The 25,108-nt window shown below is 42.5% G+C and overlaps 1 protein-coding gene across 1 annotated transcript in view; it reads right to left on the bottom strand.

Moving 5' to 3' along the window:
• LOC309544253 (PDZ and LIM domain protein 5-like) overlaps positions 1–25,108 on the bottom strand; it is a 318,724-nt gene that overhangs the window by 167,196 nt on the left and 126,420 nt on the right. The window contains exons 3-4 of the mRNA XM_082243155.1: positions 19,717–19,759; positions 15,493–15,947 (exon numbers count right to left, since the gene is read on the bottom strand). Coding sequence (XP_082099281.1) covers positions 15,493–15,947; positions 19,717–19,759 — 498 coding nt within the window. The remainder of the gene's footprint in view (positions 1–15,492; positions 15,948–19,716; positions 19,760–25,108) is intronic.

Genomic DNA, 25,108 nt, shown 5'->3' with positions numbered 1-25,108 from the left:
CCGTAAATGAACATCAGAGAAAACAGATTTTACAGTAAGTCAAAAATCCCATTTTCTCTTTCGTTCATTGACGGACACAGCTCTGATCTTCAAGACCATTGGGACATCCCAAAGCAGTGAGCATGAAGGGTGGGAACAGCCAAAAAATTCCCAAGGCTAAATAGTAGCCAACCAGGCAACAGAAAACAATAGGAGCCCACCTGAAAAAAACAATACACCCTCAAAAGAGGAAAAGGTCCTTTAAACAGCAGCCTGCAAAACCTTGCGGCCAAAAGAAGCTTCTGCAGATGCCCAACACATCCACTTTATAAAACTTTGTGAAAGTGCAAAAAGACGACCAGGTGGCCGCCTTGCAAACCTGTGTCACTGAGGCCTGATGACGGAAGGCCCAGGAGGCACTAAGCGCCCGAGTAGAGTGCGTCTTGATAGGGGGGAAGGAGGAACCTGACCCCTGATGGAATAGGCCTGAATAACCGTGTCTGATCCATCTGGAAATGGTCAGATCCATCTGGAAATGGTCACAGAGGAAGTGGACAACCCTTTCTGAGGCCCATCCGTGAGCACAAATCGTGAATCTGACTTCCTAAAAGACTACTTAGCTGCTAAGTACACCCCAATTGCCAGGACCACATGCAAGGCATGCAAGGCAATTTCCTTTGGATGTTTAGGCCTGGGACACAGGGAAGGCAACACAATGTCTTCATTTAAATTAAAATAAGAGACAACCTTTGGGAGGAACGGCCAGCAGGGGCAAAGAACCACCTTATCTCTGTAAATCACCAAAATAACGCCACCAATTCCGACACCCTGCGCGCAGAGGTAATAGCCATCAAAAAAGCCACCTTCTGAGACAACATAAGCAAGGGAATCTCCCGAAGATTCTCAAAGGGAGGCTTCTGGAGGACCGAAAGCACCAAACTGAGATCCCAAGGCGGCAACAGAGACCACACTGGAGGAGCCAAATGTCAAACACCCTGAAGAAAGGGAATCACCAGGGAGTGTGTGGCCAAGGGTTGTTAGAAGACCGCCAAAGCAGACACCTGGTCCTTGATGGTACTTAAGGCCAATTTCTGTTCAACCCCCCCATTGAAGGAAGGGCAAGATCCGAGCCACCGAGAAGGAGCGAGGATGAACGTCAAGAGACTCGCACCACGCAACGTACTTCTTCCACGTACAATGGTAGATCTTCCTAGAAGTAGGTTTCTTAGCTTTTAACATCGTAGGAATCACTGACTTGGATAAACTTCTTATCCTTCAGCGCCTGGCGTTCAACAGCCAAAATCCGGCGACTGTAAAGCAGGATGGAGGATTAGTCCTTAGGACAGCAGATCCTCCCTGAGAGGAAGCCTCCAAAGAACGTCGACGACCAGCCACACCAGATCGGGGTACCAAGCCCAGTCTGGAGCCACTAAGATGACTGGAATCCCTTCTGCCTCGATCCTGCGTAGAAGTCTTGGCAGAAGCTTGAGAGAAGGGAAGGCTTAAATCAGTAATACTGACCCCACGGGCCACCAGTGCGTCAGTGGCGTCTGCCAGAGGATCCCGTGATTGATCCACAAACCTCTGCAACTTTTTGTTGAGCCAAGACGTCAACAGATCCACCTCGGGAATGCCCCACTGGAGACACAACTGATGAAACATATCTGGATGAAGGGACCACTCCCTTTGCTCCAACGCCTGCCAATTGAGGTAATCTGCCTGCCAGTATTCCACCCCAGGAATGTGTACGCCGAAGAGGGCTGGGACGAACCGTTCTGCCAAACATAGAATGCCGGCTACCTCCAGAGCTGCAAGGACACTTCTTGTACCCCCTTGGTGATTGACATAAGCCACGGCCGTGACATTGTCCGATTGAATGCACACTGGACATCCCTGAAGACGATCCATCCAATGGTCCAGAGACAGTCTGATCGCTCGGAGTTCCAATACATTGATCGGTAGTCTGGACTCTTCCAGTGTCCAGATCCCCTGAGCAGAATGTTTGTCGAGGATGCCTCTCCAGCCGGACAATACAAGGGGAGGAATGATTTTCCCAGATGAAGTGAAGAGGAACAAAGCCACCAAACAGTATCAAGGACTCCTTGGTTCCCTAGCTCAGCTACATCTGATTGTCCAGAGACTGCGGATTCGTGTCCCATTTGGCCAGGGACACGACTCCCATTACAGGGACCTCATATGGAACTGTGCAAACGGAACCACCTCGAAGGTAAACACCATCAGGCCCAGCATCAGAATGCAAGTCTGGAGGGATGACCATCTGCTGGACAGGCCGATTCCAGAGCCAGACCCAGACAGTCCAGTGGATGGAACCAAAGCAGACTTCTGAAAATTTAGAATCCAGCCAAACTCCCGCAGAGTTTGTATGGTGATTTCCAGGTTGTCCACCATAACAGTCTGAGACTCCGCTCGCAGAAAGAAGGTCTTCCAAGAAGCCCAGTTCCGCGATCCCCCATTGGCGTAACAAAGCTAGCACCGGGGCTAACACTTTTACGAAGACCCGAGGAGCAGAGGCGAGACCAAAGGGTAACGCCACCAACTGATAATGCTCCTCTCCCACGGCAAAGCAGAGGAAGCGCTGGTGACCGCCACATATTGGAATGTGAAGGTAAGCATCCTTGATGTCGATAGAGGCAAGAAAATCCCCTTGACGCAGGGATGCCACCACCGTGTGAATGGACTCCATCCTGAACTTCTGCACCCGCGCAAAGCAGTTCAGCGCCTTGACGTCCAGGATCGGACGCACTTTTCCTTCCTTCCTGGAAACTGTAAACAGGTTTGATTAAAAACCCTGAAAATGTTCCGAAGTTGGAACGGGGACAATCACCCCTTGAAAAGGGGGACAAGAGAGAAACTCAATCTTAGCCGGACCGAATTACTTTGTGGACCAACTTGTCTTGTACCAGGGGAGTCCACGGGTCTGGGAACCAGCAAAGACGGCTCCCCACTCCCGATAAGTGTGAGGGCCCACCTTCGAGCCCTTGTCAGTCGACCCTGAGGGAGGAAAACATTTCTTATGAGCCAAGGAGGGCCCACGTCTATGAGTTTCCTTGCCCTTCGTAGCCAGCGGGAGAAAGGTACTCTTCCCCCCTGTGAGACCTTTAAAGATGTCATCCAGGGTAGCTCCAAACAGGCAATCTCCTTGAAAAGGAAGATCAGTCAAGGCCTTTTTAGAAGTCTGGGCCGCAGACCAGCATTTGAGCCAAAGGACACACCGAAGAACTACTGCCGAAACAGAGAGCCAAGCCACTAGGGGAGCCACATCCAGAGACAAATCACAGAGAAAATCACAGCCCCTGGACCAACTGGTCCGCCAGCTCAGCAAAGGCAGAGGGGAGCTGTTCTCCCTCCAGGTCACGGCGTAAAAGCTTAGCTCACTCGGTCAAAGTTTGTGACACCAGGGCAATGGTGAATACCGGCCTCAGAACCAGCTAGAGTATACATATTGCGGGCCACAGCCTCCGCCTTCTTGTGAGCTGGATCCTTAAAAGTCGGGGACTCTTCAACCGGAATCATGGTTACCGTGATCAATATAGAAACCGGAAGGTCAACCACCGGTGGAACAGTCCACTTCTTAATGCGTCCTCAATCTTCAAGGTCTCACGCACAGATACAATCAGTGTTTCTACCAGCGCCTTTTCATGCACGGTTGCAGATGTGGAGGAATCATCCTCCCTATCTGAGGATTCCTGGCACATGGTTTCAGACCCAGCAGGGTGACCCACGTCTGCAGTGGCCGAATCAGATTCAGGATCTGATAGGACAGATGAGGCAGGGGAAGGCGGGGGGCGCTTTTTGCTAACCCGTCGTTTGAAAGCCACCTCCACCTGGGACACAAAGGACTCTAGGACCACAGTCAGTGCATCCATGGATGGTTGGGACCCAGGGTCCCGCAGCCTCAGAGAGGGGATCAGGGGGGAGATGTGCTCTAAGGAGTCCATGAGTCACCAGGGGGAACCCCACAAAAAGTGTAAACACTGCACAGGGAAAACCCCCACCGGGCTGGCAGCACCACCAAGCGATCCTCAGCAGAGAGGAAGAGAACCCCATCAGACTCATCACCCAGCAGAAACAGGCACCTGCAGCCACCAGGACAATCTGCACTCCAAGTGTGGCAATCAGGAAGTTAAAAGATCCGGAAGTCAGCACCAGGGGATGAGGAGGGACTCCCACTGCCGAAATTTCCACCCACAGGGCTCCACTGTCATGGCCGCTGCTTTTTTCAATGGCAAACCACTGCAAAATGGCCACCGGACTACACAAACATGGCCACCGTGCATAGAAAACACACCGGCTACAGCAAAATGGCAGCCCTGTGCGGCACCACAAGGCCTCCAGGGACCCAGGAAAGATGCCTAGGCTACAAGGACAGGCAGGATAGGGGGCCCCCACCAGGTACAACCAGCCGATGATCCGGTGGCGCCCCCCTGTCCCCCATCGCCAGCATAGCACCCTGCCACCACCTGGACAAGACCACCCACACAGCCCCAGCATTTGTGGGGGGGGGGGGGTGGAGGTGTTAGGATGGGAGACAGATGAAAGGGGGGTGCCTGATGGGAAGAAGGGGAACCCAAGAGTCCAACTATCCCAAGGAGGGGCCCACGTCCACCCCAAAACCCTCAAGGGGGAGAGGGGGGGGACAGCTACTCACCCTACCAGGAACCAGGTGGGCACCGCTCCAGACAGAACCCCTCGCCATCAAAATGGGGGGGCGGTAGGTCAGGAGGAACGCTGCGACTCAGGCCGAGACCAAGACAAGAGTTATTATAGGGTCATTCACTATTTATGTTCTAATCTGGCGCAGCACCTCTTCCTTTGTCACTGGATCTAGATTATCCAGCCCGTCGCCCAGTCCAGCAGTTGATTGTAGATCTCACAGGAAAAATCAGGAGAAAAAAGTTCCATCTTAAAAGAAAAAAATTGCCCGGAGCAGAGACCCCAGCAAGGAACTAGGTCCTTACTCCTCACTAGGCATAATAAAAACCTATAGCAGAGGGAGGAAGTATACCCCCTGGGACTGCCCATAGTCGTAGCCAGATTCTTTTCCTGCCTAGTGTCCTACTCCTGTAGGGGGCAGTATAACCCAATGGTTATGAAGATCAGGAGCTGTGTCAGTCAATGAACAAAAGAGAAAAAATGATAGTCACATGACTAAGATGTCACATGACAAGATTCTACTCTGCTTTTTTTCTTACACAAATTCATGTTAATAGTATTTTTCTGACTTTGGCATCCCACAGCAAGCAGAACATCAAGCTTTTTTTTAAAGCACATCAATGACTTATATAAGGCATTATGGGCATAGCAAGGCCATACACCTGCTTTATAAATGGAGCCGAACAATACAAAAATAAGCTGCATAATTTCCTTCCGCCTCAGTCCAAAAACATACTGGGAACTTCTACTTACATGTTATGCATGCATGTATTTCAAGGATAAAATATCAAATACAAATGAAACAATGAAAGTTAATTGTTACAAAAAAGAACAACCTGAGCCAGAAAGAAAAATCAGTCTGCGAGTTACTAATGCTATTCAGTAATTCATAGGGCTAAATAATTAAAATTGAAGAAAGGAAAAGGAGCTGAAAATCCAGCTCTCTCCCACTACCTCTAGAGTTAATATCTCATAAGTACACCACTATTGGCAACTCTTTATTTGGCAAATACCACAGATAGACTAGATTTCTTAAATACTCTACACTGGGTTTTTAGCTTATTGTAAAGTCTTGTTATTTTTTTTCTATTAAAACAAACACGTCATACTTACCTCCTCTGTGCAGTTGGTTTTGTACAGAATAGCCCAGATCCTCCTCTTCTCGGGTTCCTGGCTTGAGCTCCTGGTCCCTCCCTCCTGTTGAGTGCCCCCACAGCAAACATCTAGCTATGCAGGCACCAGAGCCTAGCTGCAGCTCCGTGTATCGATTCAGACACGGAGATGCCGTTCAGCCCCGCTCCCTTTCTCTCCTGATTGGCTAACCATTTTATTTGACAGCCGTGGGAGCCAATGGCGCCGCTGCTGTGTCTCAGCCATTTAGAAGGGAGAGTCTTGGATGGCCGAGGGACTCGTGGACATCGCTGGATAAAGATGGGGCTCAGGTAAGTATTAGGGGGTGCTGGGGAGGCTGCTACACCCAGAACACTTTATCTTAACGCTCTTGCCTTAGCCTAATGGCTGTGATTGACAGTAGCTAGAGCCAACTGCTACTGCTGCTGTCTCAGCCAATAAGGAGGGAGAGACCCAGGAAAGCTGAGGCTTGTGTACACATCACTGGATGGAAATGGGGCTCAGGTATGTCTTAGGGATGGCTGGGGGCTCTGCTGCACAAGCATGAAGTTAAAAAACCTTGAGCCTTTTTAACAGCTTTAATTTTGTCTATGTTATGCTTCCTTCTCAGCTACAGATATATGATCTGAACAATGTTGACTTGATGCAACTAACTACAATTATTAATAAAGGTTTTCCATTCCTCATATCTGCAATACTTTATAAAAGGCTATAGAACTTCTGCATCCCATAGAGTGACAATTGTCCTGTAACATTTCAAGCACGGTGTTCCTATTTACTCTAAAAAGACTGTGAATGGAGGAAAGGGGAGCAAACTACTGCAGGTATGATTTGCAGCAGCATCCCAAACCTTCCTGTTGTTGCCAAATATCAGGCTGTTTTGTAATTAGTAAACCTTTACCACTGCATGGGTGTAAGAATTGAAATTTAATTTTAAAGCAATGAACATTTTGTATTGCTGTATCCCAAAATTATCAAACCCAGGAAAGTGCTCCAAACATGATTCATCCAATAAAATTCTTAAACAATAGCTTTTACTAATTCAAGCTGAAGCTAAAAGGCCGCTTCAAACATGCAGTTGTTGCACACAATTCATTAATTTCAACTGAATACTAACTTTGCCACTGTTGTTCCCTGTAAGAGGAAGGAAGAAATGTAGAAATGGTAAGACAGGAATGTAAAAATGCAGATGCAAAGAATGTTTTAAAATGCTCCAATGATACTAAAATTCACATCAATAAAAAAAAAAAAAAAAAAAAGAAATAGGTCATTCGGTAAATGTTCTGTCTGGCATAAATTGTAGGGTTTTCTGAGTTTTACCTTCTATGGAAATAGTTTAAATCCACTGGCATAGGAAAATTAAATACCCAAAAAAACCGCTCCATTCCTCAGGACTGTGGTGTAGACAGTTTTTATTAAACACAAGCTGTAAATGGGAAAGGGAAACGGAGACTAGGTACTGCCAGTAGCGAATATCATATGAGCCACATAAACATGTTATACTGAATTGGAAGCAAAGGTCTTCCTGAGCCAGGAAAATAAGATTACAATTGGCTTTCAGATATCAGTGTCCAGCCGTGAATCGGAGACCATGCTGTTCACATCAACAGGCTTACTTACATTTACTTGGCCTTTTTTCACTACAGAGAAAAAGACATGCTTATGCGAGTCATAAACTAATTTAGTGCTCCCTCTGAATTGGGTGAATTGTGTACTATTTGACACGCTTAATACAGAAAGTATTTTAATACATAGCCATGTTTAATGCTGGCAGGTTAAAATTGAACTTCTCAATGAAACTGAAAATGGAACTCTCAATGAACATTAACTTTTTTTTTGTATTCTTTATGCTGCTAGCATTAGTAAATAGATAAGAAAATTAAAAAAGTAAATATTTCCTTTTTTTTTTTTTTTGTCATTTCTTCAGTTGCTTCCTGGATTCCATGCTTAGACAAATGTTGTCATACATGGAAACCTTATGAAAAGAAAATAACTCACTGCGTTCAAGCCCATTCCCTGACGACGTCACCATGACTAAACACGTAGGGTGGGCCTACAAGGTGATGTCTTCACGCATGCAGATTGATTGACAGCCGGGTTCTGATTTGTCTAGCCCAAAGGAACCCCATACCATGATACATGCCTAGGTAGCCTGTCAGCTACTTTTACATTGCAAGTGTGCATTCTTTACCTTTTAATAAAATAGACCATACAGATTTACACTATGAGATTGCATTTTAGGTCTTATTTTTAAAAATTGTGGCTGCATATCCCTCACTGGCTTGGAGGAGAAGACAAATTGGTTTTTGTGAGACCTTAACCCCTTAAGCACAGTTTGAGCATCTAAAAAGCAGAGTTGGAATGCTCTCACAGACTCTCTTTTTTAAATCACTTTGTTGTCTCCTGTATCAGAGTATTCCGTGTTTTTTTATTTTTTTGCTTTTTCACTTTTTTTTTTTACACGTCCACTTTATTTAACACTGTTGAGCTTTTATTGGATGTTTATTTTCTTACATATCTCAGAACATTAAATGCACCCTCTAGAGTTCTTTTTTATAATTCTTTCTTCGTTTCTGAGTGCAAAGTGGGTGGGTCTGTTTGCTATAATCACTTGATCTATCCCAGGGTTGTAATCAGAGCTAAACTGCAGGGGAAAGCAGTGACACAGACATTTCTGGGAGATTTATACACAGCAGCATCTAGTTGCAGTTGTCACAGGGACTTTGACAGTTGGAACATAACTAGCTGCAGACTGAAATGACAAAAAAATATTTGAAATGGCTCTTAAAAATATAGGCCATATAAATATGCCGTAAAAATGCCATATCAATATTTTAAAAGGAGGATTCTTTCTTTAAAGATAACTAAACAAGAACAAAAATTTTATATCTTGTAGCTTACTGAGATATAGTGTTTGTACTGGTTTTCATTTTTCAGGCTAAGAACAGTATTAGCAATCTTTAAATTAATATTTTAAAATAATATGGTGTAAGTTGTGATCACATTTTCATAGTAGACTTGTAGACTGCAAACATGAAACAACATTTTCCACTGTTTGCAAGTGGTAGGTAAAGCTGAACTTTACCCATAACAACTTAAACACTTAAGCCCCGGAGGATTTTCCTGCTAAACGACCAGGGGGTATTTTGCGATTCGGCACTGCGTGACTTTAACGGACAATTGCGCGGTCGTGCAACGCTGTACCTAAACGAATTTGACGTCCTTTTTTTCCCACAAACAGAGCTTTCTTTTGGTGGTATTTGATCACCTGTGCACTTTTTACTTTTTGCGCTATAAACAAAAAAAAGAGCGTAAATTTTGCAAAAATAACAATATTTTTCACATTTTTTTATATGAAATTCCCCCCCCAAAAAAATGTAAAAATCTAAATTTTTTAACATTTTCGGCCAATTTGTTTTATCCTACCTATGTTTGGTAAAAAAAAAAAAAAAAAAATTCGCAAAAAGCGTATTTTTATTGGTTTGCGCAAAAGTTATCGCGTTTACTAACAAAGGGAAAGATTTTTGTCATTTTTGTTGTTTTTTTTTTTTAACGCGTAATGGCTGCGATCTTTTTTGCGGTACTGCGAAAATTGCGGCGGACAGATCGGACCCTTGACTGACATTTTTGACACTTTTGGGGTTACCAGTGACATTTCTACACTAATCAGTGCTATATATATGCACTGTTACTGTAAAAATACACTGGTAGTGAAGGGGTTAACTTTATTTGGGAAGGAGGGGCTGTGTGTGTCCCTAGGGGCGTGCTTTTTTACTGTGATTGGCTGTGGCTTGAGGTGTAAGGACACTGATCAACGGATCTACATAGTAGATCCGTCTGATCAGTGTTTTTACACCGAGAAGAATGACAGGTGGCTTGTTTACACAAGCCGCCTGACTTTCTCCCTCTCCCCCGATGATCGCCGAGTGACCGGCGGACATCGGGTCCGCCAGTCACACGCGCGGGGGGGGTGCGGGAGCGCGCCTCCGCGGGCGCACGCTCGCTCCCCAGACCCTCCCAGGCTAGTGACGTTAATTAACGTCACTCTGCCTGGCAGGGGCTGACCGCCGCAGTAAATTTACTTGCGGCGGTCGGCAAGCGGTTAATAAAATGTTCTTTAGCCAAGTACATACATTCCACATTAATTATGCTACCAAAATGAGTGCCTGCTGTAAATTGTCTTCTGTTTCTCTTTGCTGAAGGCTGAAATTTTGCTGAAGCCCAGAGCCCCTGAACAGCAGTATATATTTAGGCCTCTAGAAATTTAGCACAGTGCTGAAAAATATAGGGCAACTGAGCATGTGCAGAGAAGGGTGAGGAAGTTTATTACTTGATTCAAAACAGTATAGGCACTTTATTTATAATGTTTTACATAGTTCTACCTGCAAAAGGAGCCCACATGGAGCATTCTATGCATTAAAGCAAAGAACCTTCTGTGCTGCAGGACTTCCCCCTCACCCCCCCCTTTTTTCTTACCCGAGCCCGATCCAATCCAGCAATGTGCAGGTAGAGCAGCGGCTCCCGCCAATGTCTCCCTCTTCATTAGGCAGATTGATAGCAGAGCCATTGGCTCCTGCTGCTGTTAATCAAATTTTGTGATGAGGAATCGGGGGGTGGGGCCGAGATGCACATTCTGTGTCAATAGACGCAGTCAGGGAGTCTTGGGATCGAGCCCACACGGAATGCGGCTTTCTGTGTTGGGCACTCCCCGAAAAGGAGGAGCCTGGAGCATCGGCAGGGGACCCCAGAAGAGAATAGGCGGGGCTGCTCTGTGTAAAAGCATTGTACAGAGCAGGTAAGTATGTCATGTTTGTAATTAAAAAAAAAAGGTTTAATGTCACTTTCATTTTCTGGCTAAATTTACACTTTAAGTCTTAAAAAAAAAAAAAAAAAAAAAAATGCTTTACATACTAGCACATTATGGCAGAATTGCCTGTAAAATGGATCCCTCTAGCAGTGTGCTGTCAATGCTGCCAGGGCTTCCATCTTCACTCGGTCTTGCGTCCAGGTTCACAAGCTCTGGCTGTTTGAGCATGTTTAGGAGATATTTATTATGCCTACAAGTAAGCTTTATTATCAGCTTACCTGTAGGTAAAAGTGACCAAGTGTAGTTTACTACCACTTTAAAGCTTTAGGATGTACTAAAAAGGGAGATATAGAAACTAGAGCTAGCTATATACTAGTAGAATTTATTTTAAAATGTTTCATTTTTAGTTCTATGTACAATATGTTCATCCTTTTTTTTTTTAATCATTAGCGTGGTTAAATCAACATTTATTTTTGACCACAGTGACAAAAAAGGAGGATGGAACCCTTTTCTCAAACAGACAAATTTGTAAAAGTGAAATTGCTTTTAACATTAGATATTGGAATGAATGTAATTTCCCAAACCAAAACCAATGACTTTCACAAAGAATGGCAGTATTTAAAATTATAGTAAACCCTCAGTGTTTAGGCATATTCTGCTGCTAATTTAATCACTTACGGTATGCAGCTTCTTTATCTTTTATTCCTTACCTATGTTCCCGTTTAAGCTGGTGCCATGACCACTGCCCCAGGTTCAGCATGCATGAAGAGACAAGAGGTGCATCTTCCTACACTGTGTGCATCAATAGAAACAAAGCCCAGTAGCCTATGATGGCAAGGCACCCCCTGCTCCTTCCCCAAGATAACAGATTAGCCCAAGACTGCACAGTTCACTGTTAATGTTTTCCTGTGAAGACTGGAAGCTCAGGGAACCTGCACTAAGAAAGCAGGAGCCAGTAGCTTTGAAAGTTGTAAACTGCAAGTGCAGATTTATACTTGCCTGCTCTGTGCAATGCCTCCGTCAGCACTCATGTCACTTTCTTTAGGGGTACTCATGTGGGCTTGCTCCTGAGCCTCGGTGTCTGCATTTATAGACACAGACAGCGGTATTTGGCCCTGCCCAACCCCCCTCCCTCTTCCCTGGCTTTGACAGCAGCAAGAGCCAATGGCTCACGCTGCCTCAGAAAAGCAAGCTGGACAAGGAAGTGAGGAGAGAGAATATCTGCAAACAGGATCAAATGAGGTGTCAGGTAAGTAAAGGGGGGGGGGTGCTGATGCCTAAACATTTTTTACCTTAATGCGTGGAATGTATTTAAAATGTTTAGGCTTTAAAAGAAAACCACTTTAACAAATACTTTCGTTTAGTGGGGAAATGTTATTTTATTGTGCTTAATGTTTTAGGCCAAAAATGCTGGTGGTTGAATATTACTTCAACTCCTCAAGAAAGCTATTGCATTCCCAAGAAAAACAAACCTCAGAGGTCCCTGGAAATCAGCAAAAAAAGCAAAGGTAGTCTGCCACTCAGTCCAAAACGGCTTCAACTGTAGTAAATACACACACAGACCTTTGCCACATATCTATGGGAAGTACACAATAATTCCCTATTTTAGCTCAGTTTACATCAGTGCACTGTGGGAACGTATGCAATATTATAAATGTGTTTTTCCTAGCTGGTGCACTGTGGTGCCATTCATTCCCAACATACTTTGCCAATGCATGTTAAATGCCATGTGTTGTGGTGTGCACATGCAATACTTTGTGAGGTAGACAGCCCATTCAATTAATGGACTGCCTTATTGCAACGCACATGCTTTACCACAGCACATAGATGAGAACCTAGCCTTTTAATGAACTTTTAATGTCTCATTCAATTCATGAAAATCCATTGTTGTTCAACCACAAGCTACATAAAGTAGAACTTTTTAGTGTTTTCCTTGCCAAGCACCACACATGATATCACCAAACTGTCTAAGAAGACTGAGTGTAATAATTACTAAAGCCTCTTGTCACATTTCCAAATGTTCCAACACTGCAGTTTTCACACCTCTTCTGATTTCAGTAATTTGACAAATACATTAACTAAATTACAAATAAATAAAGATTAAACCATAGAAGCTGGTTGCCATATAGTGAAAGTGGAACCTACACTGCATCTACCATAAACCAAAAAAGCTATTTCATCCATTTGTAATATTCAAAGCAAGCGCACCCATCCATCCATTTCTCTATGCTTTTTTTGTTTGCTTAGGAATTACTTTGAGCCCCCCAACATTTTCTGTCTGTGCCATATTGAGTAGGGGCAGATTATTCATGTAAAATGTACTTCTTGGAATCCATCTGCCCTTAGCTTAGGAATTCAGACAGGAGGGTGTGCTTAGCTGAGAAAACCCCTCCTCCTCTTCTGAAGACTCCTGAGATTTATGAGGAAATGAAAAACACATTTTTCATCATTTACCTAGGCCTGGAAACCAGACAACAGCTAAAGAAATTGAAAAATAAAAATAAAAAAAAGTTTAAAAAAATAAATGTATACTTTCCTATATATTTACTAATGCTAGCAACATAAGGACTACAAATAGTCGATGTTCACTTGCTCGATTCTGGACTCATTAGTAAGAAAAAATTGCATATAGTCCTGTTTATGAGGGGGTTAAGCAGCTATGTTTGTTATAATTAACCCTGTCTGTACAGTGCAGGCAGATTAGCAATTGGCACGGTATGTCCTAACAAAAGGTTAAAGATTTAGGGGATAGACTTGTTGCACTGTAGGTTAATATAGAGTATGTATATAGAGTATGTATTTTTTTTTCCTCTCCCCCATCCCTCCTGTTGCATAAATGAGCGAGGGGGATATGTTTGTTACCGCAGTACAAAGGACAAGTGTACACTAGTGTACACTTCCTATGAAAAAAGCTGCTGCTCGGTACAGACTGTAGTCTGCACCTAGAGTGATGGGATTAAACAATTTAGAAGGGCTAGGGAGGAAGAACACAATCGATGGTTAGCAGCACAGTGATTCCCTTCCTGTGCAAACTGCAAAGTATTAAATTGGCAACATTCTGAAATGAAAACAATTCTGATTGGCTGCTTATTATGGTTCAGCTTTGGATGTTAAAGTGGAGTTCCACCCATTTTTAATAAATTGGATTACATAGATCTATGTAATCCCCTTTAAAACGACTTTTACCAATGGAAAGTTTTTTGTTTTTTTTTTTTGCTAGTAAATACCTTATTTTATACTCTTTTCTTCCGGGTCCGATCGGCGATTACGTCATTCGGAAATTCGCAGTGTGTGCTGGGATGTATATGAAATCTCGCATTATTACACAGGAGATAAGCTGCACTGCGTGCTCTGCCCCGCCTCCGCCCTGCCTCCTCTCAGTGAGCTGTATGTATGTAGTGTATTGAGGCCGTGCTCCGCCCCGCCTCCTCTCAGTGAGCTCAGTGAGGATATAATGCTTTCAGTCCTCGCTCACTGAGAGGAGGCGGGGCAGAGCAGAACAGCTCATCTCCTGTGTAATAAATGCGAGATGTCATGCCCTGAGATACATCCCAGCACACACTGCGAATCGCCGAATTACGTAATCGCCGACCGGACCCGGAAGTGAGAAGAGGATAAATAAAGCAGAAAATAAGGTATTTACTAGCAAAAAAAACTTTCCAATGGTAAAAGTCATTTTAAAGGGGATTACATACATCTAAAGTGACTAAAATGGGTGGAACTCCACTTTAAAATGAGTTGTATTATTCAGAAAAAAAAATACTAAAACTTTGCTGTCTATTACTACTGTAACCACTTCAAGTGCGCCCATTATCAAACAATTCTCTGCTATTTTTTTCCCCTTAGTGCCGGATCACACTACGCTGCTCCGGCTTAGGGGGCGACCTGTGAAGTCGCGTGCAGCGCGACTTCAGCGCGACTTGCACGGACTTCATAAAATTAATGTGTATGCAAGTCGCCTCCAGGTCCCCCCGAAGTAGTACAGGACCCTTTTTCTAAGTCGAGCGACTTGCGTCGCTCCTATTAGAACGGCTCCTGTACCGCACAATGGGAGTGTGACGGACCGCGACTTGTCAGCCTGACAAGTCGCGGTCCAAGTCGGACTAGTGTGAATGCGGTCTTACAGAGAACTGTACTCTGGAACACATTGCCTGTATTTTCACAGCCTCATATTCATTCACTGAGAAAAGAAGATGCCAGCAGTTTTGTGAATTTAGAGAACTGGGAAGCCAGTCATACAACACGAGTGTCAGGATAAAAATCAAAGACGCAAAGTGGACAAATTTTGACCCCAGTTCAGAAATGAATGCAAATTTTCATTATCTGACTCGAGTTTATATTTAGGAAGTACACAATTAACAAAAATAAAATAGGAGGTATGTAGAAAACTAGCCATAAGAAGTGAACAGGGATAATGGCCAGAGATTGGACCAAGACATGTCTGAATTCTTCAATAACAGCTTATATTGTCATATGTTAATCTGGAAGCTTGGGTGTACAATGTCTGCATTTTTATGAGTGGGCTGAAAGATAAACTCTGATAATCAGTTGCCTCCTACTCAGCCTATTAAAAAAGGGAAAAGGCATAGCTGTCAGTCTATCACTTGCTTTCCATTTTGAATGTGATGTACACTGTCTCAATAGATATCTTTGACCACGATCTTGGACCAAAAGTGTGTCTCCAGCAACAGGTAAATTGTCCTCACCATTAGGAATGAATAAACTACATTTCCATGTTAAAAGATAAAACATTAAAAAAAAAAAAAAAAAAAAAGTCATTAGAGCATTTGAAATCACTCTGTAGAGGAACATAAAACTGTACACAATTCCAATATATCAAGTCTGCTTAAAAGAAAAACATGTCTCATGCACAAATAACAAAGCGTGCCATATCTACCTACCCATTTTGTGGTTTTTCACCCAGGTTTTCCATTTGTCCTCTTCTCTGCACATCAGCCCCATCTTTTGCAGCCTCATTAGCATACTGGTTGACAGCTGAATTGTAACTGGCAGGCTGCCGTGGGACATTAACTGCAGCTTTAGTTGCACTCAAAGCAGGTGATTGGCCATCTGTGGCAGATTTATAACTGGCATGCACTCCGGATGTGGTGGGGGGAGGTGGATTGACCGCAGACAGCAGGGATAAAGCGGAGGGCTGTGGAGAGGACTGGGTTGCAGATGCTGGGGAAAAGGCAGAGGATGGTGATGGGATTGAAGCAGGCTTAGAAGAGGATGGGGCTCCAAATGGTCTAGGTGCTTTGTTGTAGATCATATTGGCTGAAGTGGTGACTTTGGGTGCAGCGGGTGTAATGGGAGTTGCAATGGGCACAGGCTTTATTATTTCTTTAGGTGCTTCCTATGTGTAAAAACAAAAAACACACACCAACCACATGCAAGAAACTCAGCACAGCATATTCTTAAATGCACAGATGTCTCGAATTTTAATGCACCATCTGATGGTAACTAATTAAAATGAGTCAATAGCCCCAGAGCAATCTCTAATCTAATAAGAATATAATATTATAAACCCAACTGTAGTAAGGCTAGCCATACACGCTTAGATTTTTCTCATTCAACCAAATTAATAAACTTTCCCCATTCTTGCTAAACAGCATGGATAGATAATGTACAGCGCAGGCTACATGATTTAGACTGCAAAACCCATAGCTATCTGAATACCTGAACAATGACTGCATCTGATTGGTGCAGTCACTGTTTAGCCAAAACATTTCCATCTGGCACCTTTGATTTTAAAATCAACTTTTGTCAAGCCGGGTGGGGCCGACAATACCACTCACAGCTTTCAGCTGATTCAGCAGTAATAGACATGAATTTCTAGCGTGTATAGCCAGCTTAAAGCAGATGGTGCACTGAGGTCTACCACATCTATGCAATCAAACATGTTCATTGTAACATCTGGAAAGCCCAGAATACTGAAAGTAACCATCTATTACTGGCAAGGTTAAAGCTGAAGTTTGGTTATGAGTTTTATTGCATAGTTACAGTGGGGAGGATTTATGAGAACTGGAGCACTCAGAATTTGGTGTAGCTGTGCATAGTAGCCAACCAGCTTCTAAATTCAGCTTGTTCAATTAAGCTTTAACAATAAAACCTAGAAGCTGTTTGGTTTCTGTGCAGAGCTGCATCAAATTTTGCATGCTCTAGTTTTGGTACAGTAAATCTCATACAGTGTTCTAGCTTGGACCAATGCAAGTTTGCATACAGTTGTGCTCATAAGTTTACATACCCTGGCAGAATGTATGATTTCTTGACCATTTTTCAGAGAATATGAATGATAACTCAAAAACGTTTCTTTCACTCTTGGTTCGTGTTTGGCTGAAGCCATTTATTATCAATCAACTGTGTTTACTCTTTTTAAATCAGAATGACAACAGAAACTACCCAAATGACCATGATCAAAAGTTTACATACCCCAGTTCTTAATACAGTGTATTGCCCCCTTTAACAGCTTGAAGTCTTTTGTGGTAATTGTGGATGAGGCTCTTTATTTTCTCAGATAGTAAAGCTGCCCATTCTTCCTGGCAAAAAGCCTCCAGTTCCTGTAAATTCTTGGGCATGAACTGCACGTTTGAAATCTCCCCGGAGTGGCTCAATGATATTGAGGTCAGGAGACTGAGATGGCCGCTCCAGAACCTTCACTTTATTCTGCTGTAACCAATGACAGGTCAACTTGGCCTTGTGTTTAGGATCATTGTCATGTTAGAATGTCCAAGCATGTCCCATGCGCAGATCCTGGGCTGATGAATGCAAATTTTCCTCCAGTATTTTTTGATAACATACTGCATTCATCTTGCCATCAATTCTGACCAAATTTCCTGTGCCTTTGTAGCGCACACATCCCCAAAACATCAGCGATCCACCTCCATGTTTCACAGTAGGAATGGTGTAAAGCTCAATTTTGGTCTCATCACTCCAAATGACTTCTTGCCAGGTTTGATGCTTGTCTCTGTGCTGTTTGGTGTATTGTAAGTGGGATACTTTGTGGCATTTGTGTAGTAATGGCTTTCTTCTGGCAACTTAACCATGCAGCTCATCTTTCTTCAAGTGCCTCCTTATTGTGCATCTTGAAACAGCCACACCACATGTTTTCAGAGAGTGCTGTATTTCACCTGAAGTTATTTGTGGGTTTTCCTTTGCATCCTGAACAATTTTCCTGGCAGTTGTGGCTGAAATTTTAGTTGGCTACCTGACCGTGGTTTGGTTTCAACAGAACCCCTCATTTTCCACTTCTTGATTAGCGTTTGAACACTGCTGATTTGCATTCTCAATTCCTTGGATATCTTTTTTTATCCCTTTCCTGTTTTATACAGTTCAACTACCTTTTCCCATAGATCCTTTGACAATTCTTTTGCTTTCCCCGTGACTCAGAATCCAGAAACGTCAGTGCAGCACTGGATGAAAGATGCAAGGGTCTATCAGGAGTCCAGAAACCCATTGACCTTTTATACACACACACACTAATTACAAGCAAACAGATTACAGGTGAGGATGGTTACCTTTAATAGCCATTCATTTGTGTGCATGTTATCAGGCCAAAATCACCCAGTGATTGATAATAAATGGCTTCAGCCAAACACTAACCATGAGTAAAAGAAATGTTTTTGTGTTATTATTCATATTCTCTGAAAAATGGCCAAGAAATTATAAATTCTGCCAGGGTATGTAAACTTATGAGCACAACTGTATATCTCATACCTAAGCAATCCCTTTAGAAGCTGCAAATCACCTTATATTAGGCCAATGCAGAGCAGCTGCCCTTCTACATAGTAACTACAGGGGTTGCTCGTTCGGGACTGCCGCCATTCACAGAACGCCTTGTATTTTTTCTCAATGAATACAAGATGTTCTTTGATTGGACAAGGTAGAGATGACAACTTCACCACCTGCACCTCCATCTTGTTCAAACAGAAAATTATTTGTTTCTATTGAAAAAAAAAAAAAAATACAAGGAGTCCTTTAAATGATGGTAGTGCCAAGCAAGTGATCCACCTGATGTTACTATGCAGAAGTGCTGCCGCTCAGCACTGGACTCAGAAGACTGCTGATATCACTGTACTAGCAGCCACTACTATGTTGATTTGCAGATTCCTAAGGGAACCCTCAGGTATGAGATATACAGTACATACTTACATTGGGTCAAGCTGAACCAATATAATCAAGCAAAAAAATTCATATCTAAACGTCAGCTTTAAAGAATTCCCAGCTTTGCACAGACTTGCTGAGCAGCACTATCATGTGTACTGTTTTAATAATAGTCATTACTGAAACTACCTTCAGCTCCCAGTCACTGAAAAACATTTCCAGTCTTCAGGGCACCCTAAAGATTAGCATCTGTCCGGCTCTGCCTTTAGATCATGGTTTCTAAACTTCCCCTGAGTATCTATTGGCCAATGTGGATGCCATCATAGTGACAATCCAATTTTCAATAGCTTTATTGTGCTTGCTGTTGGATAGAATAGCTTTAGGTGTAATGGTTAGTTAGTAGTATGGAGCCCACAGATGTAGGTTTTAATAAAACCTACATCTATATGTTTGTTGTTTTACTAGTGTCTTTTTACACTTGTCTAGAGTTGACTTTATTCTGATAAAAGTCCTCTGCTCCACCCTTAGCAACATCTGTTGTGCAGCAACAAACACAAATCAGTCTTTGTTAACTGCTCAGCACGTCTATGCAAGCCATGCCATTCCGAACATTAGCTTTTTAAAATACAATCACAGAAACTGGACTTTAGCCAGACCATAGTTAGATGTACAAACACTCCATTAGACTACTAGGTTCAGCAATAAAAGCAACAAAAAAATTGATTTACGTATTATCAAACATTGACCCCTACAGTAAATAGGTCCAATAAAAAGCAATGATTTATAATTACTTAGATTTCAGCTGACTAAATGTCAGCAAAGCATGTTATTTAAAGAACGAGAAATTTGTCTCCGAGAAAAATAATTTGCACTATGCAATAAAAAACATCTGTTTAGTGATTTCCTTACAGAAACCATGCATGCCAGCATTTGGAATTACTGTATACAATCCAAATATATTTTACATATTAAAATATCAGTAAACAAATTACATGCCAAATGGGTTTTTTTGAGGAACTTACAACTTGTGCAGGACTTTGATTGGTCTTTGGAGCAGCTGCAGCTCTACAAAAGAAAAAAAAGCAAAGGTTAGGTCATAAACAAAGCCTCTGTTTTTTCATACATCGTCCTTAGTTTTCTTTAGTCTACACTCACATCTGTTCATTCCGGGGACGTGCAATAAAGGTGTGTTGCCTTTGTGGTGCCATTGTTTTTTTTGTTTTTTTAGACATAATAAGAGTGCTTTATTTGAACTATTGTAGAGCAATATAAAAGGATACACATTGACATTATACAATGCCTGACACATCCAGCGAATGATACACATATAGGAAAAGTACAATTGAATTGAAAACCCAATAATGTTACCAAGGGTATAGACAGTGTAAATAATGCAACAACCATTGTTTCATATCCGGCAGTAAGGTTGAATTATATCGAAGAGGGGTAGGACAAGGGGGAGCAGGGGAGGGTGGGAAATGAAGATGAGATTACCCAACCCTTCACCCTGTCCAGTGCACCCCAAAAAAACATCTACATAATGTAACAACTGACACCTCAACCAGAGGTCCAGGGGGACCATACTTTAACGTACTTCCAAGGGCAACCCCTATTAATATAAGTGATTTTATACATGGGTAGGGCCGCATCCACCATATCTTTCCAAGAGGATTATCTTGGAGGGGTCGATGAGGACCATTCCTTTTTGGCAAATAACAATAAATAGGAGATCAATAACTCGAGTTGTGGGAGTGTTGGCTATCCTCATGAATACCTAACAATGTGTGAGAAAAAGCTAAAACCTTAGATTAATCTCAGAAAAAAACTCTAGACCAATAGGATTCTATTATAGGGCAATCCCAGAACATATGAAGATATGAAGATATGAACCGGGTGTAGTAGACATCGGAGGCAGCTAGGGTCATGATCTGAATAGATTTGGTGAAGTCTCAGAGGGGTATATTATACCCTATGTAGAAATTTTACCTAAATTACCTTATCTCTGGAAGAAAACACACCTCGGCCTTGCTCCAAACAATCCTCCAGTCGTCTCTATCCACTTAAGGGAGTTCTGTTTTCTATAGTTCCCACAGACGTTCAACTTTAAATGGAATTGACCCCCCAAAAGAACTCCATAGAAGGACGAAAGGGGCTTTTGCAGGTCTCCTGGGGCTGACAGCTCCTCAATAGGATCAGCCTGGAGGAGAGGCAACTGGGGACACTGAGTTCTGGCAACATGCTGTAATTGAAAATAGCAAAACTGCATTTCGGCAGGCAGGCAAAACTTTCTAGAGAGCTAGGAAAATGACATAAGAGCACCCGGGGACATAATGTCCATTAGAGTCCTGATTTCATAACATGCCCAAATCTGAGGGTCTGGAATAGTATAAAAATGCGGTTGGAATAAGTTACCCCATAGTGGCTGTGCAAGCGACCATTGGTTCGTTCACAAAAAGCGACGTCGAGCAGCCATCCAAACCCGCCATGTAGCACATGCCGGACCTGGTACCTCCTCATAGGCTTTTGGCCCCCTATATACCAAATTATGTAGGTCAGACAAGGGTCCTTAAAAGTCCACCTCCAAACATGTTGCCGCAATAAATCTGAATACTATAAACAACCAATAGATGGACACTAACATCGCCACCCAAAAATATACCTGGAAGTTAGTAGTGGTGCCATTAACAAACGCAGCCACCAAAGGCAGTTTTTATTAAAATAAAAAATAAAAAAAACTAAGCGCGACACTCAACACCCGAAAAGGGGAAGGAGCTTCTTTGGCGCACTTATTACATGCACAGCAACCCATTCAGGTTCACGGGCTGTCCTATGCAGGTCGCATGTAAACGCACACGTTCACATGATGTGCCCATGTGAATGGGGCCCTAAGGGTATCTGTGTATAATGGTCAATTCACAGCACAATTTATAGCAACTTTGAGAGATTTGGTTGTTACTTTTATGTTTGGGTGTAAAGCCGGCCACAGACGGATCGAAATTTCAAAAGATTTATGGGCAGGCTGGATGTACTGAAGTGGATCTACCGATCCACTTCAGTACAACCAGCCTTTCAGGTTTTTCGTATGATCACTGCTGGCGGCTATATATAGTATACAGTACTGATCATTGTATTCAGACACCAGGGATCATTGTATTCTGACAACAGTGATCGTTGTGTTCTTTCAGAATACAATAGCACAGCGGGAGGGATTTCCCATCAACACTGTGTTGATAGGGGAATCCAGCGATTTTTGTTTTTCCTTCAACCGAAAGAAAATTGCATAAACTATGGTCAGCCTTAAGCCCCGTACACACACGCAGATCGTCGTCATACAAATGTTCGTCTTTTCTCCCCGGGATGTCGGTGTCTGTTGAAAAGTGCAAAGACAGCACAAGGACAGCACAAGAATTTTGTCCGCAGACTTCAGCTGACTGCAGAAGTGATGTCATGTAATGGTTAACTTTCCCTGTGTTTTTTATTTTCTGAGCATGCCCAGTCTTGCAAATCTGCGGTCTGTCGGCTGATTTCTGTACTGACAGGCAAACAATCGTCCGTTCTGGTGTCTGCAGACAAAAATTTTCATGTTTGCAAGAAAGACTCTTGTCCGCAGATTGTGTGCAGACATCTGTCGGAGGCACCATACTAACACGCATACAATCGGCAGATCTTTTGTCCGCCGACGTTTGTATGACGACGATCTGCGTGTGTGTACGGGCCTTTACAGAAAAAATGTCAACAGAATAGCTAACAGAAAAAAAAAAAACTCCAGCAAGGGCCAATACAATTTCAAGCCAAATAAAATGCTGTACCTGAGGCAAAACTCTTAGTCAGGGGAATACTGGCATTATACAGGCTGTGAATGCAGGATCTGTCCTTCATAAGCTACATATTTAGGCCCAATGCAAAGGTACAACAAGTGATTAATCTAAACTGTAATGCAGAGCTGGCAATACACAGAACAAGTACTAATTTAGGCAAGGTTCATTGCAAACTTTGCTGCAAGCTATGAAAAGATGCATGTTGCTGTAAATGCAAGAAAATATGACATTTACAAAAAAAATATTATGTTTCTGGCTAGACAGATTTGTGAATTTACTGCCCCAGAGAGATCTGTCTAGAAACCGTAGATAAAAGGATAATAAACTTCTGTGTAGCGTAACAATTAGGGTTCGTTCACAGGGGTGTAGCGCCTCATATAGTGTGGAGCCATACAAGTAAACTTAGATGAAGCTGCCATAGGGACTCACCTGCTTTGATTAACAGTAGCAGACGCCATGCATTAAGGTAAAAAAAACCTTAAGCCTTTAGAACTACTTTAAAATTGCTTTTGTTGTCTTGTTTTGTTTGAACCAAGCTGGTCCAAGCAAATGATTTCCCTTACCAATACGTGTGGCCACTGTCAGTGTTGTTAAGAACTTTACATACCATCATCTACATATAGTATACTATACAACCTTGCGTTTCAGCAGCATTAGGACTTCCATTCTTGTTCCCAGGAAAAAAAATAAAAAATTAGGAAGCTTTGCATTTTATGAATAAATACAAGGCTTCCTCTGGCTAATGTAGAGATCATGATGTTATCTGCCCACCTCCTCACCTCACATTCATAAAATAGAAAACTTTGTGAATAGCTGAGAAACCCTCCGCCTGACTTGATTTTGTTCCAGGATCAGGACAGGAATTTCCAGTACTGCTGCTAAAACACAGCACACTATGGGGTTGATTTACTAAACTGGAGTGTGCAAAATCTGGTGTTGCTCTGCAAAGAAAACCAATCAGCTTCCAGGTTTTGTTTTCAAAGCTTAATTGAACAAACTGAAGTTTGAAGCCAATTGTCTAATATATATCAGCTGCACCAGATGATTTGTCACTCTAGTTTTAGCTAATGCTACATACAGTTTATACAGCACTGACAACAGCCACATGTATTACTGAAGGAAATTGTTTATGAGAACCATCTTGGTCTGAAATATTTAAAGTTAAATTACATCTGCAGTTAGGCTTTAAATCACTGCATCAGTTTAAGTTTAGGAGGAGACTGGGGACCTCAAGTGCAGAGATTTTCAACCTGAGAGTTACAAAATGCAAAAACACTTTGGGATTTACTTGTCCAGCATCTACTAAAAACTCTGAATTAGAGTAAGTGTAAATTCCGTAATTCAGGTTTTAAGACGGAAGGTTTTACCCCCCTAAATGACGAGGCCATTTTTTGCAGTTTGGCACTGCATGACTTTAACTGGTAATTGTGCAGTCATGCAATGTTGTACCCAAACAAAATTTCTGTCCTTTTTTTTCCCCCACAAATAGATTTCTTTTGGTGGTATTTGATCACCTCTGCGGTTTTTATTTTTTGCTCTATAAAGGAAAAAATACCAAAAAAATGAAATTTCCTTTTTTTTCTCACTATGACAGAGGCATGCCCTTAGGTAGCAGGTGATTTCCTATGCAGCCTGAAACAGGCTATACAGAGAACCCTTTATTTACGCTAGACCCGACAGATGGATTAACCCCCCCCCCCCTGTGGTTTCTGTATGTTGACAGCCTGCCCTGCCAAAGTCAAAATACCTGAACAGCAGCTGCATCTGCCCAGATGCAGCTGCAGCTGCTGTTAGCTTGACAATTTTACGTCCAAGGGATGTCCGACAGGAGGAGGCCGACAGGGCCACCAGGAATCAGACAAATCTCAAAACAGTGTATTGTCAGATTAAAATGTGTCACCTGCTTGCCTCAGAAAGCAATAGCTTTCAGAGACTGTGCCCTAGAAATAGAATAATAAGGCAGTAGAAGTCTATTAACCACTTGACCTCCGGAAGATTTACCCTCCTTCATGACCAGGCCACTTTTTGTGATACGGCACTGTGTTAATTTACCTGACAATTGCACGGTCATGCAACGTTGTACCCAAATAAAATGTATGTAATTTGTTTTCCCACAAATAGAGCTTTCTTTTGGTGGTCACCACTGCATTTATTATTTTTTGCGCTATAAAACAAAAAAAGAAGACCAACAATTTTGAAATAAGAACAACATTTTTACTTTCTGCTAAAAAACATGTCCAATCAAATAGAAAATCAAATTTCTTTCTTAATTCAGGGCAATATACACTGCACAAAATTATAAAACGCAACACTTTTGTTCTTGCCCCCATTTTTCATGAGCTGAACTCAAAGATCTAAGACCTTTTCTATGTACATAAAAGGCCTATTTCTCTCAAATATTGTTCACAAATCTGGCTAAATCTAGGTTAGTGAGCACCTTTGCCGAGATAATCCATCCACCTCACAGGTGTGGCATATCAAGATGCTGATTGGACAGCATGATTATTGCACAGGTGTGCCTAAGGCTGGCCATACACTATACAATTTTCTTGTTCAACTTTCCTTTAGATTTACCAAAACCATGTAATATAGGGTC

The sequence above is a fragment of the Pelophylax lessonae genome (genome assembly GCF_965119305.1).
Source record: "Pelophylax lessonae genome assembly, chromosome: 1".
Taxonomy (NCBI): Eukaryota; Metazoa; Chordata; class Amphibia; order Anura; family Ranidae; genus Pelophylax; species Pelophylax lessonae.
Note: the sequence above shows the minus strand (reverse complement) of the source record. Positions and strands in the feature narration are given on the sequence as shown.